The 17,147-nt window shown below is 36.2% G+C and overlaps 3 protein-coding genes across 4 annotated transcripts; 1 reads left to right on the top strand and 2 right to left on the bottom strand.

The window, feature by feature from the left end:
- The first annotated feature begins 1,562 nt into the window (after positions 1-1,562).
- On the top strand, positions 1,563-7,062 carry LOC130713485 (ATP phosphoribosyltransferase 2, chloroplastic-like). Its single transcript, XM_057563249.1, has 11 exons — positions 1,563-1,961; positions 2,048-2,107; positions 2,201-2,314; positions 2,690-2,755; positions 2,849-2,956; positions 3,053-3,136; positions 4,559-4,660; positions 4,803-4,916; positions 5,981-6,061; positions 6,217-6,336; positions 6,693-7,062. Exons 1-11 carry the CDS (start codon positions 1,776-1,778, stop codon positions 6,786-6,788), a joined length of 1,131 nt encoding a protein of 376 aa, XP_057419232.1. The 5' UTR covers positions 1,563-1,775; the 3' UTR covers positions 6,789-7,062.
- An 821-nt stretch (positions 7,063-7,883) lies between these two features.
- LOC130710438 (protein trichome birefringence-like 10) lies at positions 7,884-12,500 on the bottom strand. The gene is made up of 4 exons (XM_057559717.1): positions 10,946-12,500; positions 9,883-10,272; positions 9,005-9,163; positions 7,884-8,917 (listed from the first exon to the last, which is right to left on the bottom strand). The coding sequence occupies exons 1-4, from the start codon at positions 11,380-11,382 to the stop codon at positions 8,554-8,556; spliced, it is 1,350 nt and encodes a 449-aa protein (XP_057415700.1). The 5' UTR covers positions 11,383-12,500; the 3' UTR covers positions 7,884-8,553.
- Positions 12,501-12,654: 154 nt separating this feature from the next.
- Positions 12,655-16,340, bottom strand: LOC130710440 (stem-specific protein TSJT1-like). 2 transcript variants are annotated; one of them, XM_057559719.1, is made up of 5 exons: positions 16,031-16,340; positions 13,746-13,986; positions 13,508-13,628; positions 13,019-13,166; positions 12,655-12,929 (listed from the first exon to the last, which is right to left on the bottom strand). In XM_057559719.1, exons 1-4 carry the CDS (start codon positions 16,231-16,233, stop codon positions 13,045-13,047), a joined length of 687 nt encoding a protein of 228 aa, XP_057415702.1. In that variant the 5' UTR covers positions 16,234-16,340; the 3' UTR covers positions 12,655-12,929; positions 13,019-13,044. The 2 variants fall into 2 exon arrangements, with proteins under 2 accessions (XP_057415702.1, XP_057415701.1); XM_057559718.1 differs by having other exon boundaries at positions 13,057-13,166.
- Positions 16,341-17,147: the final 807 nt, after the last annotated feature.

The following is a 17,147-nucleotide window of genomic DNA, read 5'->3' as shown; positions in this document are numbered from 1 at the left end:
AGATGCTTTTTACGAGCATTTGAAGAATTTCTTCTACCAACAACCTCTCTCTCCCAATTGAGTGGATGTGAACATGAGGAGCTCCTTCAACAAACTCTTCTTTGTCACTATCCGTTCAAAATTCATCTTTATTTTCTCAAGGAGGAGACATGTGCATCTCATATAGAATCCCTTAGGTAATGATTTCCATACTATTCTGACTAGTGACCATGGTCTAGGTCCCTCGAGCCCTAATTCCTAATTTTCTTAATGTTAAAGGAAAAATTATTCAAATTAGGGCATTCATGGCTTCAATGAAAGACATGAATGTGAATGTGATGAGGACATTTATATGCTCGGTTGGATCTGTCTCTCCCACGTATGACTCTATCTTTGTGGGTTTATTAAATCCTTTAGAAATGTATATAGAAATAATTTGTTCAATTTTATGCCAAAACTCCACATGTTTTGGCTTGAAACTCCTTCATGAAGAGTCATTATTTTGGCATGAATATGCTCAACCTCTTCTCACCTTTCATGGTTCTTTGTCCGTTCATGACGAATGGAGTGACTAAAAACTTAAGAATCTTTTTCTTAGTGTGTATGTGAAGCATGCACAAAAAAAATTCACCTCCCCGGTGTGACACCCTAATCAGTTAGCATCATTATCAAGAACTGAATGTGATTCCCAAATTTTTCTTAATGAGAAGGATCTTCACAATGTCCTCATTGAGGCATTATAAGATCTTCTCATTTTCTTGGAATTGAATTGAATCTCCACCATGATAATGAGAATTAATTTACAAACTTCCCACGAACCACCAATTGTTCTTATAGAATATGGGTAGAGAAAATCTTCAATCAAACATAGTGGTGCACAATGATGTGTATGGTCAAAAGAGCGGTTAAGCAATGAGAATCAGTAATAGATGACAGGTGCAAAAGATACTCTAACACTCAAGTCAGTAATGAATCAAAAAGAAAATTCTCTTAAATCTATAAGAGCAATAAGAGGAAGAAATGAGTAATGCCTTAACCAACAATGTGATCAACCTTAGAAGTCATGGTAAATAGTGTTAGAAGAGATTACCCTTTACCAGATTGTTGTCTAGTTAACATTTGATATATCAACTTAAGCATTTTTGAACAAACTTGACCATCAATTTTAAATTTTTTTTATAGCATACGTAAACAAACAAAAATATACATACAAAAAAAAACAAAAATATACATAAAATGATTCTTTTTAAATAAATGAATATTTTGTTTTGAATATTTAGATGCCCATCTAAGTTAAAAGTTAGGAGTCCATGGGTCAGACCCATTAGTATACTTAGGTCCCGTTTGGAAACACAGTTTAATTAAGCGCTTACGGTCATAAGCGCTTATGACATAAACGCTTATTTATAAGCTAGTTTAATTTTTGTATTGAAATAAATTGAAAATAAGTTATATATAAGCATAAACTTTTTTTTCATAAGCTATCATGAATAGCTTATGAAAATAAGAGATAAGCTCTCCCAAACATTAACATTACTATCAAATAAGCTCAAATAAGCTCTTCCAAACAGCGAAACAACGCGTTCTGCACCTACCAAAGTATTCCATAACCTGCAATAATCTTTGATGAGCTGAGCCCTTCCTGATAAGAAGAGCCACCGGTAGCACGCAATCTCTCTGTTCCAAAACCCCCATTGCCCACCGAACCGCCGTAGCTTCCGCCACCACCGCCGATCAACCTCCAACCAACACACCTTCTCCATCTCCAGAGTGACTGATTTACTGTGTGGGGGGCAATGTCGACGATGATGAGTTTTCAAACTTGCTTCAGAGTAAAAACCACGACCTGCTACGCTTCACAGAGAACTGCTGGTGAGGTCTTGACGGCAAACCCTAGCAGCAGACTCTCTGAAAGGCAAGAGGTTCGTCTTGGTTTGCCCAGCAAAGGTCGCATGGCAGCTGATACCCTCGAACTTCTCAAGGTTTCACTCTCATCATTTCTATCCAAATTTGAGTTTATTCACCCTTTTACTGACTCTAACTCCAATTTGCTTGTTGGTTTGTGAAGAATTGTCAATTGTCAGTGAAGCAGGTCAATCCTCGACAGTATGTTGCTCAAATTCCTCAGGTAATTGTGTTTTTGTGGTTGCTAGTTCCATTTTGATTTATGATTCCTCGCCGATTGATTGATTGATGTTGAATTAATCTTCTAATGTTGCAGATTTCCAGCTTAGAAGTTTGGTTTCAAAGGCCTAGTGACATTGTAAGAAAATTATCATCTGGAGATCTTGACCTTGGTATCGTCGGACTTGATACTCTCAGGGAACATGGCAAGGTGAGCATAGCGCTACTACGTGACACGGCCCAATCACACACGACTACCACCACATTTTAAATAAACCAATAGCATGAATGCAAATATTGGCTTAGGAGAGAAAAGATGGTTCTGTTACATATTAGACAGAGCATAACACTTGGTCCTGCGTTTTACACCACAATATAGTTGTGAATTTATGTTTTTTCATTGCACATTGCACAATATAAGCAACTATTTCTTGAGTTTGGTAGCCACTTTTATTACCTGTTTCCGGGATAAAACTTCTAAGCATAAAATGTTGATTCTTCCACTAAGCTTAACTGCAATTGCAGATTGATGCCTTAGGGTATACACAAGAACCAAAAAATTTATCTTATAATTTTCCTTTGTTAGGATGATCCAGATCTTATCGTTGTCCACGAGGCTCTGGAATACGGTGATTGCCGTTTGTCCCTTGCGGTGAGTTAAAAATTTATTTTTCTATAACCTCTTGATCCTGCTCTTGCCATTGTTTGCACAATCAATTGTCTAGTAAATCCCCTGTTTTTTCAGATTCCCAAATACGGAATATTTGAAAACATACATTCCCTGGAGGAGCTAGCTAAAATGTCTCAGTGGACAGAAGAAAGGCCTCTACGAGTTGCTACTGGATTCACCTATGTATGTGTTTCAAATTCAACTAATATTTGTAACATTCTTTCTTTTGTAAGCTTTTTAAAAGTGAAATTTTGATCTGATTTTTCTCTTACTGTTCAGCTGGGTCCTAAATTTGTGAAAGATAAGGGGCTTAAAAATGTCGCATTTTCAACTGGTGATGGAGCACTGGAGGCGGCTCCTGCGGTGAGAACCAGTTTTTGTTTTATTAGAAGTTATTTATTTAACTCCTCTAATTATCAAGCATATAATTGGCAATTCCATGTTACAACATTATTTTTGGTTATAACACAGAATAATTTTGTTGGGATTTGGGAGGAGGTTACTTTCTGTAGTTGTTACTAAATGTTATATCTTTTTTTGTGGCTTAATATACTTGTCATTGTTGAATGTTGATCCCAGACACTTGTAAACATCTTGTTAATGTGTAACAGCTGAAACAGATTATGTTGAAATTTCATCTATAGGACGAAAAACTGTCTAACGGATTATTCTTTTATATAAGTCTTGGTTTTATGAATGAAACTCTTGCTCTTTGTTATTGAGTTTTTCATAGATAATTCTTACCTGCATAATTTAGATTATTCAATGGGTTTAAGGTTGAGACTGTGAAGTTTGAGAAATATATTATATTTGTTATTTGTTATACAGTCCAATACGTAAGGAATGATTGCAAATCATGATAGCTGTCATAAACCAACTATCCCAACAGCTTAAACTATTGATGGAAACATATGAATAATTTGATATTGTATTTCTATCATGCACCCCTACACAAGAGCCCATTTGGCTTGAAGTGCAGACAATCCACAAGCCTACCTACCTAATGGTGAAATTCTACTTTTTTATTAAATTCACAAGGGCAACAAGGAACAAAGTCTAGATCACTTGGTCATAGAGGCTATGATACCGTTACCATGTCATGAACCAACTATTCCAAAAACCTAAGCTGTTGGGTGAAGACACATTAGTTGTTTTATATTGTATTTCTAATAAAATCCAAGCAGTTAGTTTTTAGTTTGTAGTGGCTTTAAATCTGAACAGTTTAATAATTTTTTCTGTTAGAAGAGCAATATTTCTCGAACTCCTTGAATTTTATATTTATCTCCAAATCCTTAGAAAATGAAGATATGGTGCTTCTGATGTATAATTTTAAGAGGGTGACACAACACAACTACAAAACTCAAGTTGTAACTTTTAGAAAGAGGTATCGTATATTACAAATAGTCTAATGAATGATCAGTTCTCTTTTACGATTTTCTTTAAAAATTGAAATAGTCTCCTATGAGAGTATATTGAGTAGTTAAACAAGGGTGTTTACACATTGCACTGTTATTTGTGAAATGACAACAAACTTCGGTGGTTTATCTGTGACAACATCCATAGCTTGATTTTAATCAATTCATGATGCTAATTATGATACTTTCTGTAGAAGTTATATCCTCTTTCCTCTAAAACCATTTTCTGTTTATTCTTTTGCTTTATGGTGTATGGATCTTTGTGCCTGAAATGAAGAGATCAGTTTCGGCCGTGAACTTTTTTATTGACACTGCTGCCATATGCTTGACATGATTATCAAGATAACTGTTTGTCTTTGGCCTTGTTTAGATGGGGACAGCTGATGCTATCTTGGACCTTGTGAGTAGTGGGATTACACTGAAAGAAAATAACCTGAAGGAAATTGAAGGAGGAGTTGTTTTGGAAAGCCAGGTAAGCAATTATTGACTATTCTGAGACTAGCATGATCTGTTGGTTTTAAAACTTAAAAAATAAGAAAGCAGACACCCGGTAGCTGCACTTGCATTGTGCCCTGTACGATTTTGTCTCATCCTGACAATCGAATGCTCTTCAGGCTGTTCTTGTTGCAAGCAGAAAATCCATGGTCCAACGGAAAGGAGTACTTGAAACAACTCATGAGATGCTTGAAAGATTGGAGGCACATCTGCGGGCTATTGGGCAGTTCACGGTGCGTATGTAGAATATAGAATTTATAATTTCCACTTTCCATCCTTTCAAAATGGAGGCCTGTTCATGGGTTTGAACAGAAAATCAAACTTAACCGGAAAGCAGTTATGCCAAACTGAACAAACCAAACTTGTTATAGTATAGAGGAAACCAAACCAGTTATTTGATTCAGTGAACCGGTTTTAGTATTGCGAACTGGTTTGGATTTATGAACCGTTTCAAGAGCAGGTTTTGTTTAAGAAACAATTCAAGTAACAGTTATGCTGATTTCAGAACCACTTTAAGAACTGCCACTTTAAGAACCAATTTAAAGAACTGGTTTTGAGAACCAACCAATTTGGGAACTGACATTACCACTTAAAGGTAGCAGCAAATCAGTTTGCTGCATGAAGAAATTAGTTTTAAGAATAAAAAAATAGGGTAAACGAATAACTACATGTTATTTTCCTGTTGAACAAGCACCTTGACCAAATGCAACTTGCGATTTGCTCACAGCTTGCTATATGTAAATGTAAAGATTTTGAGAACGGATCCAATAGGAATAACAATTTTATATATATGAAAACTGAAAACAGACTTCACAAGGAAAATGATTCTAGTATCACCTGGCTCATGACGATCAACGATTTAGGGTTCAGTAGTTGAGGGAAGGGGTTATAGTCCACAACTCACAAGCGAGAGAATCGGGACGCAGCCTTTAGCCATCAGAGAATCGCAAGAGGGTCATAGTTTGCATGAGAAATTTAGTGTCCAAGTTGTCTTTTAGAATTAGTTTGACTAACCCCTTTAGTGGTTTGGTGTGTTGAGAGAGAAGAGAAATGTGTGACATACGATGTAAATTCAGTTATTATAATACAAGAATTTACAATTAATGTAACCATAATAATATACAATACCTAATACTCACAATTATTCTATTTACATTATTTCTAACACAGCGATTTTTTGGAGTGAGGTTAGTGCAACTTACAATTAAAATCGATTCACAATGAATTATGCACATGCCTACCAAATTCCAGTGTCTGCTTTTCTTTTCATTCCATTTTATAATGCTTGACTTGGTAGGTTACTGCAAACATGAGAGGAAGCAGCGCAGAGGAAGTGGCTGAGAGGGTACTGAGTCAACCATCATTATCTGGGTTGCAGGTATGATATTGAATGAAATATTTACATTTTCGGGGAGGATCTTCCCTTATAAACATTTTCATTCTAAACTAGCAAAATCCGATATATACTGTGCATTGTAATTATGAGTAGTGTCATGTTTTTGAGAGGTATACCTGATTGTCTAATATCTGCAGGGACCCACTGTTAGTCCTGTTTTCTGCAAACGTGATGGGAAGGTGACCGCAGACTATTATGCCATTGTCATATGCGTGCCCAAGAAGGCACTATACAAGTCTGTGCAACAACTTAGAGCGGTGAGTTTTTGAACTGATAACAAATGCGTTGTTTTTTTCAAGTTTTTGTCAAACTAATGGGTATAGTCTTGAGCTCTTAGAATGAAGTGTTTGAATGAGCAGCATGTGGAGAAACTAGTTATATTGGTTCTGCATAAATTATTACTCTATATGATTCTGTTGCCATGCCAGCAGCAAACATGACTATTAAATTGGATTCATTTCAAAATTTCTGCTTTTATCATATGACATTATATTTTAGTTAGATACAACACCTGCTGAGTTGAACTGTATATCTAAATTCTAAACTATTATTTTTCTTATTCATCTATGATTCTCGTAGCATAATACCACTTCCTTGTTGACTACATATGCAGATTGGAGGAAGCGGTGTTCTTATATCACCCTTGACCTATATTTTTGATGAGGAAACTCCAAGATGGCGTCAGCTCCTCTCTGAACTTGGGTTATAGCCCTTCAAGATCAATTAATGTAGTTGTTTTTTCCCCAGATCAAAGCAAAAAGCTTCTGGCTCGTCCTTCATGGAGCAACTCCTACTTCTGCATTACTTTAAAGACTGAAAATTTTGTAGCAAGCCTGTATTATTTTTTCTTAGAGTAGTGACTCCACGCCACACCCCCCAAAGTTGTGGGATTTATGGTTAAGTATTGTAATGTTTTAGTGGATTTTATTTGTGACCTCAATGAAGTTGGCCATATTCCAAATGAAGTTTGATTCATTATGATATTGGAAGGTTGTGGCTATGATAGCCTAAAATATAAGGCGGATTCATTATGATATTGGAAGCTTGTGCAGTGTGCACCACTATGTTAATATAATTACACAATTACCCCTAAATTGATTCATAATGAAATTGGAAGCTTGTGGGAGCGCTTATCATAAATCAATATGGTAGCCTAAAATAGAGTTAAATATATTTTAGTCATTAACGTGTAAACTTGAGTCTAAAATGATTCTTGAATTTTTTATAGCTTTTACTCCCTGACAATTTTTTTAACTAAAGACCTATGATGCTATAATATTTGTGTAGCAAATATTTTACCAAGTTACGCGCTCACGTGGTAATCATAGCCAAATGTAAGCGATCTATATGGACTTTTCACATCATTTTTAGTCCCTCTAAAGTTTCTTGTATCAATTTTCATCCTTCGCTCTTTCCCATCTTCCTCTTCCTCCACCCACCCCCACCCCTTCTCCCCTCCCCTTCCTAGTGAGGTTAGGGTTTTGGGAGATGATTGGAGTAAAGGCTTGGTGCTGATCTGATTTTTCATTTTTTTTTGTGGTGGTTAAGATTATTTCTAGGTTAGATGATGGTGAAAGGTGTGGTGGGTTCTTGAGAGGTAGTGTTCTTGGTGATAATAGATTAATGGTTTGTGAGATTTTGGGGAACATGAGTGGCTATTTGATTTTGGTTGAAACACTTGTTCCTCAAAGTTTCAAATTTTAATTTAAATTTGGTTTTTTATATTTCAGTTTCTCGATTTCTATTTCTAGGTTAGATGAGTGTTTTTGGTGAAGAGTGAAGATGAAGATTGAGATTTTGGTCCATTAAAAATAGAAAAATTTGGTTAGTCTCTCAATTGACATGTCACTCATCGTGTGGGCATGCGACATGCCTCATCAGCTCAGGTCGAACACTTAAGCAAATCCCCCGAGCTCTGCCTTAGGCGAGAACTAATCCCATCATTACCCTAAACGCATAACCCTTTTTCGGCTAGGGACGAAATTTGAACCGCCTTACAAATACAGAGACTAAAATGACAATTAACCCTAAAACATACTCCCTCCCAAAGAGTAATAGCTAGCATAATGAGTTTGAAGAAGCATTTTTCCTTTACTATTATCTTTTCAATTGTAACCAAAACTGTGTCCTAATAGCATACAAAAAATTGATAAATTACAGTTTGTTCTTTCCCTCATCTAATCACAAGATAACCAAAAGTGAGAAACTATTGGTTTCTTGAAGCTACCAGCATTGTATTTCAAAACTGATGTCAATGGCTCCAAAATGTTGAGCTCCTTCTAAAGGCAAATAATTCTCATTGGTGTTTGCAGCAAAAAAATCTGATACCTCAGTCCTTCACTGCAGATCTCTGCTGTAAAATATCTCATCTTGTTCTCTGTAACACTTCTATTCTATGAAAGAATAGGTATATTCCTGCACAGAAAAGCTCCATGATTCTTCCGAGCAGCACAATTAACATAATTCTCAGTCTCTCATGACTGGAACAAGTTCCATCTCTGATCAACTTCATGTTTAAGAAGCATAGCATAAAGCAGCTCATTCCATGTATCAGGTACGCCGGGCAAACACCAATGACTGCAATCTTGGCGATGGAGAGGAGCAGGACCCGCAACACGACCGAGATAATAGATAGATGAATGTCCATCTTTTCTCTGAGCAGTCATGTGGGTTATGTTCAATACCTTGATTTTCATAATTTCAGAAGCATTTGTATGTGATGATAGCACCGCGTTGGCTGCTTTGAATCGCGACCAGTTGTCATTAGGAACCAATGAAGAACCGAGATCTGGTAGTGTTTCCGAGTGACAATTTCCACCATTTCTCCAATCCCCGCCTCTGCTAAATATCAGAGCAATTAGTTTCTAGATACTGAGAGAAATTAGTTAAAGAGCAGGGAATTCGTTATTGAATTGTGAAACAAACCTGAAGTGAACTGGTGCTAAAGTGCGAAAGAAAACCTGTGTCTTGCTAGGATTTACTGAACTTTGCATCCAGTTCAACACTGTCTCCATGGACCTCTTGTATGCATCTTCTACATGCAATTTCAACTTAACTTCCGTGCCTTCTTGGAAATAACAACCCCTGAACAAATATGGATAAATGTCACAGGTTCACAGTTCACAGTGATGCCGACCATTAATGTGGAATGATTAAAGCTCAAGGAATGAATTAAGAAGGCACACAATTAATCTTTCAAGGTCGTCCTAGTACCATGATTTCTCTTATTATATAATCCAATCAACAGAACTTTTAATTCAGCATAAAGGGTCAGGTAGCTCAAATCTTGAAAAACAAAAACAACAAAAGCTTTATCCCACTCAGTGAGGTCGGCTATATGGATCACACTACACCATGGTACTCGATCAAAAACCAGATTATGGAGAATTGAAAAACAATATCATCAACAAAAATAAATATTAATCTAGAATAAAGGAAGGACAAATAAAAAAGGAGACAAGAGGAAGAAAAACAATATAGAGATGATACTCTTATGACCATTCTCTCAACTACCATTTTCATGATCAAGTAATCATTATCATAATTATAATTCCATTGTCACCATCTGCAGCTGTCTAGCTAACAGCAAAAGATCATAGAATATAATAGAAAATCCATCAAGAGGTGAACAATAATGCATTTCATCTATAGTGAACAGTTGGGAAAGCTAACACCTGATGGAACTCAATTCTAAAATATCATCCTGTTTGAACATTATTCGCTATGAAAACGTTTTCTAATTTAAAACTAACATGGTGAAAGTAAATGCTTAAGCAATGAAAGTCTAGGGAAGATTGAAATACCCTCTTATGGTTTTCTCATAATTCCACCAGTGCCCTGTGTTAAGAATCAGGATATCTGCATTGCTCCACTTCAAAGAATTCCAATCCATTTTATCCACTTTTAGAGTTGTTCTAATCTTTCCAGAAACTCCTGTTGGAGGCCGACTCTGCAATACAAGAAATGGAGCTCTATAGTACTCCACTGTGCAGTTAAAGTCCCTGAATTTGAAAACCAAGAACCCCTTGTGCTTTGTGATTGGGTTTCCATTCACTTCATAGATTGATTCCTTGTTAGAAACTCCAGAAGAGAGCATGCATAAGAGCGATTCCCATTGGTTTCTCCCTATTGAGTCCCCAGCAAACACTACGCGCTTGTTTCTCAGTCTTTCCAACATCTTTGTTGCATTGAACCTGTTTTTATTAGTGATAAACCAAGGGTGTAAGCTTACTTCATTTACCTTTACATTCGATCAGAGACAACAATATTAAAAAATCGAATAGATGAAACAATTGAATACATAACCATTGATTTCATCCATACACAACTGGGACAAAATTAGTCTTTGATTTTAGCATTGAGTAACACTAGGCACTAGCAATGTTAGTTGCAAAGTAGCAATGTTTGTAAACCTACATAGCAATATTATAATGGGCCAACATCAGGCTTGTTAATAGCGCGCCATAGTGGCGCAATAGCGCTATAGCGTAGCACCCTGGGGGTTAACCGCTACTCCACTATTCACCCTATTTGCTGCTATTGTCCGCTATTTGCCACTATAGCGCCGCAATAGTGCTCGAAATAGTTTTTTGGGCTTGCCGCTACGCTACGCTATCCGCCATTAACAACCCTGGCCAACATGCCTGATAACATAGTTCAAGACATCCAAAATCACATTTTCCCAATATTCAAAATTAAGCACAAACACTTTTTGCAGGAAGCCATATAATTTGAATTGAACATCTCTATCCTTATTAATGCTGATAGCAATGAAAAACATAATCAACTTGATAGTCCTAAAATGAAATTGAAAGCAGTGGAGAACACAATCAAGTGATCAACAACTCAACAAGCATAAACACAAACCTGGGCATGTTGCAATCTTTAGGTTGCCATCTCCATTGGGTGTAAAACAAATCACGTCGTCCATTCTCAGAACACCGAAACCCTTCATCCAAAAACATGCAATCTTTTGACTGATACAAGGGGTAGCTCTCATCCCAAACCCATTCCCCATCAAACAAGTCACACCCACCACCACCAACAACACCATTTTCTCCAAGAAACTCAACTCTGCTTTGTTCCTTCAACCGCAACCAAGGAAAACTCTGAGGTTGGTCCAAGAACCCGAATCTAGCAGCAACGTCTCTGTTGCCCAAATAGAAGAAGCAGCAACCAACAATGGCGGTAACAACAACGAACCCAAGAACACCCAGAGACGGTTCGAACAACCGAAAGCGCTTAACTCTTCTGAAACCTTCAAAAACTGTCATGGGCATCATGGCTTCAACTTCTTCAGACATTTGAAAAAATTCAAGTGGGTATCGCTATAACGGTCACAGATAGTGACACACTGGGAAAATGACGGGAAGTTTTAAGGATTTAGAAGAGTGGCATGCAAGTAACATGACATTCATTCATGCCCCACAGAAATCATCAGAATTCAGAAACAATCAAATTGAAGCTTGTCTTTGCTTGGTAGGTGAGTTTAGTAAATACCATCATCAATCAATGGAGGAAAGAGGAAGCAAAGAGTACTCATTCATTCAACGATTTTCAATTGTTTTCTTGTTTGTGTAGAGTGAAGATTTGAAAGCAAGCAATGAAGATTTTGTTTGCTGCAGAAAACAAACCAATGAGTACACTATGGAAACTGGGGGAAAATGGGGTAACGGTTAGATGACACGTGGTCAACATTTGTATAGCAGGCCAAAAAACCAAGCCCAAAACAAATTTCAGTCACAAAAGCCCAACTAATTAAAGAGACAGGATTTGGATTGCATAAGCTACTCTAGATTTGTATTTTGTTGGCCCAATTAATATTGGACCGTTAGTGTGTTGGGCTGACCGAGTCACTACTGTTGTGTCGGAATCTTATTAGGTTGACCGAATACCCGAGGACATGAGTAAGCCGCCCATGGGAAAAAGCGCCAGGAGGCAGCCCCCTCGTCTCATTACCAGGTTGTGAACATCTTGTTGGTCCTAAGGTGGACGACCAAGTATGCATTGACTTGAGTCAATCACCCGTGGGTCGTAGGCAAGAAGCGTCTGAGTTCATTTCTAAGCACGTTGGTAAATATAATTTAACAGGGATTACCCAAATCCCTCCCTTCATTACCTCTAATTCTCTTATGTACTTCCCTAATTACCTTTACAATGTAATAATAATTGAATGTCTTTTCCTTATGTACATCCCTAATTATCTTTGTAATTGTAATGATGATATTTGAAGGAGACATTGACTATATAAGAGACTTCTTCATACTCAATAAAATCATGTTCATTTGTTGAAAAAACCTAAGACGTCACTTTACATTTGACCTGACTTTGTTCTTAGAGTTTTTTCATGAAAAAATATCTCAACGAATAAGATATCTTTCATCAATATCCCAATGACCTTTTATAGAGGTATGCTTTATTACTTTTTATTCTTGTCCTGTCCATGCAATAAAATTGCTCACCATTATTGCAAAGCGTTTTTGTTAAAAGCATTATTGTAAGCATGTAATGGAAATTTGCTCTCATTAAATTGAGTTGAACAGAACAAGCAACATGTAAGATTGAAGAAGATAGAGGATCCAAAACCAGACTTATTAAATTGAAAAACATCACTGTACATACATAGATAGAAACGGTAAATTCTCAAATCTATGTATCTAATGAACAAGGGTACACACACCACCTCTTCCACTTTGCTTCCCTCCCTCCAGTTATGACTGACACACAAAGCTATTTAATTACATTGCCCCTCATGCATCCCTCACCGGTTACAACCTCATAAACTCCAGTAACGCATCATAACTCATAAAAAGTTCTATTCTCTGGCTGCGAGAACTGCTTGCCCTTCAACCTGAAACAACCAATCACAATCAGTATAAAAAAATTGGATGTCATATTTTCAAAAATGGACAGCAAAAGACACTAGATCTAGCACTGTACCAGTTGCAATTGTGTTTATATTGATTTCATTTTGTTACCTTGAAGGTTGCACCCCAGATTTCCTCTTCATTACAAGGTACAGCAGTAATCTTACTTTTAGGATTCTCATAACACATCAAGCCTCCAACAGCTGTAGAGTAGAAACATCCTGTCCAATAAGAAAGAAAAAATGTCAACAATGAGAGGGAAACTCCTTTAACTTGAGGGAAAAGTACACATATCTGATATAGTCCATCAACACATTACACATGTTTGACAATGGAGTTAGAGAATTGATTTCAGTCCAAAAATAAATTTTGAGGAGAAGGTAGAGATAGTAGTTTTTGTGGTGGATATTTAATTCTAAGATTTCATAAATGGATTTTACAAAATTACCTATTAAAAACAATTTTATGATAAATGTATCCACAGACATAAATCGTTTCACTTTCAACTCAATTTTAGCATAATCAATCAATTATGACAAGTTGATCCAAACACTTGACCCACCTTGAGGGAAAGAAGCAAGTGACTTTCCACAAGCACTTTTAAGCAATTCTGCATCATCAGCAAATGCTACATAGCCATCAGCAGTTATTCCCCAATACAGAGGAACCTTACCAAATTGGTCCTGTCCAAAATAGTACAAGCAAAATAAGCACGAATGAAAGCTCATTGTGGTAGGTCATTCATTAGAGTTGGTAGTTAGGTAGGAAATTAGGATTAAGATTAGGATTAGGTGACTTACAGAGGCCACAAAGAGGGTTGAAGTGGATTTGTCAAAAACTATGAAAGCAAAACTCCCACTAAGATGACCAACAACATGATTAGCAGGGTAAGGTGCTCTGTCACGTAAAGCTTTGTAAGCTTCAATGACCAAAAGCACTTCATTGGCTGACTTGGCTAGTCCATACTGTTGTCTCAAGCTGCCCAAATTGTCAAGTGCTCCCTCAAAAATGCAGAATATCTCATCCTTAACAGCAAATGATCTGCCATTCACATTTTCCACTCAAAATTTAGATGGCAACATAGAAAGGAATGAAGTTAATAACATTGTACAACACATTCTAACTAGTAAGCACATCATAGATATTCCACTATCATAATAGCTTCAGATAAACTTTGCACCCATTTGAATGCAAACTAAAGAACACTTATTGAAGTTTATTAAGTATTTTTTTTTTCTAGTAGATAAGCTCTAATAAACTTTGAAAGCCCGTATCCAAATGAGCTCATTGTCACGTATTGATACCTGGTATGTGAAATCAGGTTTTTGCATTTGCACCGATGTCAAAACAAACCTATAATGTGCCTAAGTTGTGACAATGAAGTGGGGATGCTTTCAATGCCTTTATTACAATGTTTTACAAATTCTAAACCTGAATTTAAGTGGTGAGACTTCAATATCATAGTTTGTCTGGTTTGAGTTATTCAATTTGTCGATGAACTGGAAACTTCATACTCATAGTCCCCATTCCCCACCTATTCGTTCGACCAATCTAGTCTGGTTTCTGATAGTCATATGCTTAATGGGAACATTGCCTACCATTATGACGTGACATCTTCCCAACTCAAAAATAGGAGTACTCATCATAGGAACCTAATAAACCAACTCAGATTTATTTATGGTCCAAAAAATTTCCACTCTATTTTTACCTACCCTCTAACTTTCCTATCAACATATATCACATCTGAATTTTTTTTATGTCTCTACTCCCTCTACCTCTCCTCCACTCAAACGTAAAAGTGTGAACAGAGCATTATGCCTAAATAAACTAAGCAAATAATAGTGAATTAACTAGTGAAGGATGTGACATCCCACCTTACAAGGAAAAATAAAGATACCATCTTTCTAGTAAGCCAATATTGTAGTATCAAAAAAGTATAATCCAGAATTAAGCGAATTTCTTTTTCTTGGGGAGGTCTTCGAATGAAATATATTTCCTGTTCAAAGTAGTGTTTTTGGCCACCAATTTTGGTTTTAAAATTTAAATTGTGTAATTAAGTGGCTTATTGTATATCTTAGGAAAATAATTTATCGAAAAATGACAAAATATTAATGGAGTTATTGATATGTTACGAAACAAAGATATTTTCTGTAAAAAAATAGTTATTAATTCCATTTATATATGTGCAAAGTCTAATAATTCCACATTCCACTATTTACTTTAACATAATCAAGGCTCTAAAGAAACGCATCATCAACTGTCCTTTTTTTTTTTTGGTCAATATCAACTGTCCTTTGAGTTTGGCTGTAAACAACACATCATCTTTTTTTTTGTTAGGCGTCATGTGGCCTTCAAAACAAAAAATAAAATAAAAATAGGCGTCATGTGATGTGACACTAATTATGCGAATTATTGGTTTATTTTTATTTTCACCCTTAATTTATTTTTTAAAAAAATAAAAAATATCAGTTTCACTTTACAAAAATAAATATTTAATATTTTACAAATTAATAAAAATAAAATAAAGTAAAATATATTATATTATTATTTTATAATAAAATTAACAAAAAAAATATAAACTAAAAATGCAAAAACAAGGATACCACCCTTGATCTTTCATTTCAAACCAACTTAACCACTCACTTGAATTGTATACTTGTTAAAAATATTTTAATACAAATAAATATGTTTCAAATCTATTATTGTCCCGTTTTTATATTTTTTTATGGTTCGATCGGTGTGGTATATTGTGACCTACACTCACTCACTTAACTTATATATGGTAAAACACTAGTGTAGTAGTAGTAGTAGTAGTAGTAGGATATAATATATGCTTAAGGAATCAGGATCATCGATGGTGGGATCGAGAACAATCAACCGTCCGATTCACTAGGCTGGTTAACCATATTCTTTTGTGGTAGAAACTTTCTTAAGCAAGTTATCAATTAAACGATGATAAAAAAACACAGAACCAGAACAAAAAATTCACCTACTGAAGATGAAAACGATGTTATATCTATCTATCAGAATACATAACGACGTCGTTTAGGCTAGTGATGATGATCAGTCACGTTAATTAATTTACCTGGGTTGCCACGGTGACTCGTTGCGGTGGGAATATGCCAGCTGAACGTTCTCCCCGATCTCCACCGACACCGCCGACGCGTTGCTCTCTACAAACCGCTTCAGCAGCGCCCCTGCCGTCGTCTTCGGCGACGGTGTTCGGCTGCCGGCGGCGACTAGCTCGTCCGGCGGTGACACGATGGAGCTGCTAAACACACCCAACATAGCTAAATTCTAACTATATCTAATCGAACAAATCAACTCTTTCTATTTTTTCTCACTTTACAATTCACAAGAACAACGCACTCACGGAATGGTAAGAATTTGCAGTGTTTGGAATCGATTATATAGAGGTAGTGGAGGAGGACAAGATAGTCATTTCATAAATATAAATTCAATAATCACGGAGAAAATTCATTCATAAAATGAGGGACGTGTGATGATGATATTTTCAATTTTTGTCAGCGGAATCAGACAGTGATGGTGGACTGGGCCCCACTAGTTTTATTATTCACCTCAGATTCTGAGATAGAACGTGTGATTCCCTGTGGAAGGGTCCACAAGCTCTTGTGGTGGGAGTCTCCATTTGCTTGCCACGTCACCATTTCCATTATATTATTTTTGAATTTTACCTACCTACTCCTTTTCATTTTTGTGAAGCAAAGGAAAGTGGATAGAAACAAAAATCATAAGAAGGATCGCGACTTCCCTAGCACATTCCATAAGTGGCCACACAAGAAATTCATTCATTTATTACGGGCGGGGATAACCTTAATTACAATTCACATAAAAAAATTAGGTGGTTTTATTCACTCAAATTGTCCTCCCACTCTTATAGGTGAAGCTCAAAGATTAATCTTTTCAAGTATTAAAAATTAAAATCAAATCAATAATGATTGTTGAACCACATCATCTCATTTCATGATATTCAATCGACATATATATATGCATTAGTTGTGGTTAATTTCCCTTAAACTCAATGTGAATCCTCAACACAATAAAATTCTAGTTTCTTTGTTAGCACTTTTAAGATATGTGTTTGCATTTAGGGCAAACTTAGACCAAACATACAATATCAGAAAAGACTGCTCAAAGTAATCAGTCAAGTATCAACTATATATATATTCGAAAACCATGGA

This window comes from Lotus japonicus, chromosome 4 (genome assembly GCF_012489685.1).
Source record: "Lotus japonicus ecotype B-129 chromosome 4, LjGifu_v1.2".
NCBI classification, from domain to species: domain Eukaryota; kingdom Viridiplantae; phylum Streptophyta; class Magnoliopsida; order Fabales; family Fabaceae; genus Lotus; species Lotus japonicus.
The sequence above is the reverse complement of the archived record's forward strand: the minus strand, read 5'-3'. Positions and strand labels throughout refer to the sequence as shown.

What these genes read in the sequence shown, in the direction of transcription:
- LOC130713485 (XM_057563249.1), top strand. Translation starts at nt 1,776, where the DNA reads ATGTCGACGATGATGAGTTTTCAAACTTGCTTCAGAGTAAAAACCACG. An exon ending in ATACCCTCGAACTTCTCAAG is followed by an intron (nt 1,962 to 2,047) that starts GTTTCACTCTCA and finishes TGGTTTGTGAAG; the next exon opens with AATTGTCAATTGTCAGTGAA. An exon ending in CTCTCAGGGAACATGGCAAG is followed by an intron (nt 2,315 to 2,689) that starts GTGAGCATAGCG and finishes TTCCTTTGTTAG; the next exon opens with GATGATCCAGATCTTATCGT.
- LOC130710438 (XM_057559717.1), bottom strand. Translation starts at nt 11,382, where the DNA reads ATGTCTGAAGAAGTTGAAGCCATGATGCCCATGACAGTTTTTGAAGGT. An exon ending in AAAGATTGCAACATGCCCAG is followed by an intron (nt 10,273 to 10,945) that starts GTTTGTGTTTAT and finishes TAATAAAAACAG; the next exon opens with GTTCAATGCAACAAAGATGT. An exon ending in TTAGCACCAGTTCACTTCAG is followed by an intron (nt 8,918 to 9,004) that starts GTTTGTTTCACA and finishes GATATTTAGCAG; the next exon opens with AGGCGGGGATTGGAGAAATG.
- LOC130710440 (XM_057559718.1), bottom strand. Translation starts at nt 16,233, where the DNA reads ATGTTGGGTGTGTTTAGCAGCTCCATCGTGTCACCGCCGGACGAGCTA. An exon ending in CAACCCTCTTTGTGGCCTCT is followed by an intron (nt 13,629 to 13,745) that starts GTAAGTCACCTA and finishes TATTTTGGACAG; the next exon opens with GACCAATTTGGTAAGGTTCC. An exon ending in ACTTGCTTCTTTCCCTCAAG is followed by an intron (nt 13,167 to 13,507) that starts GTGGGTCAAGTG and finishes CTTATTGGACAG; the next exon opens with GATGTTTCTACTCTACAGCT.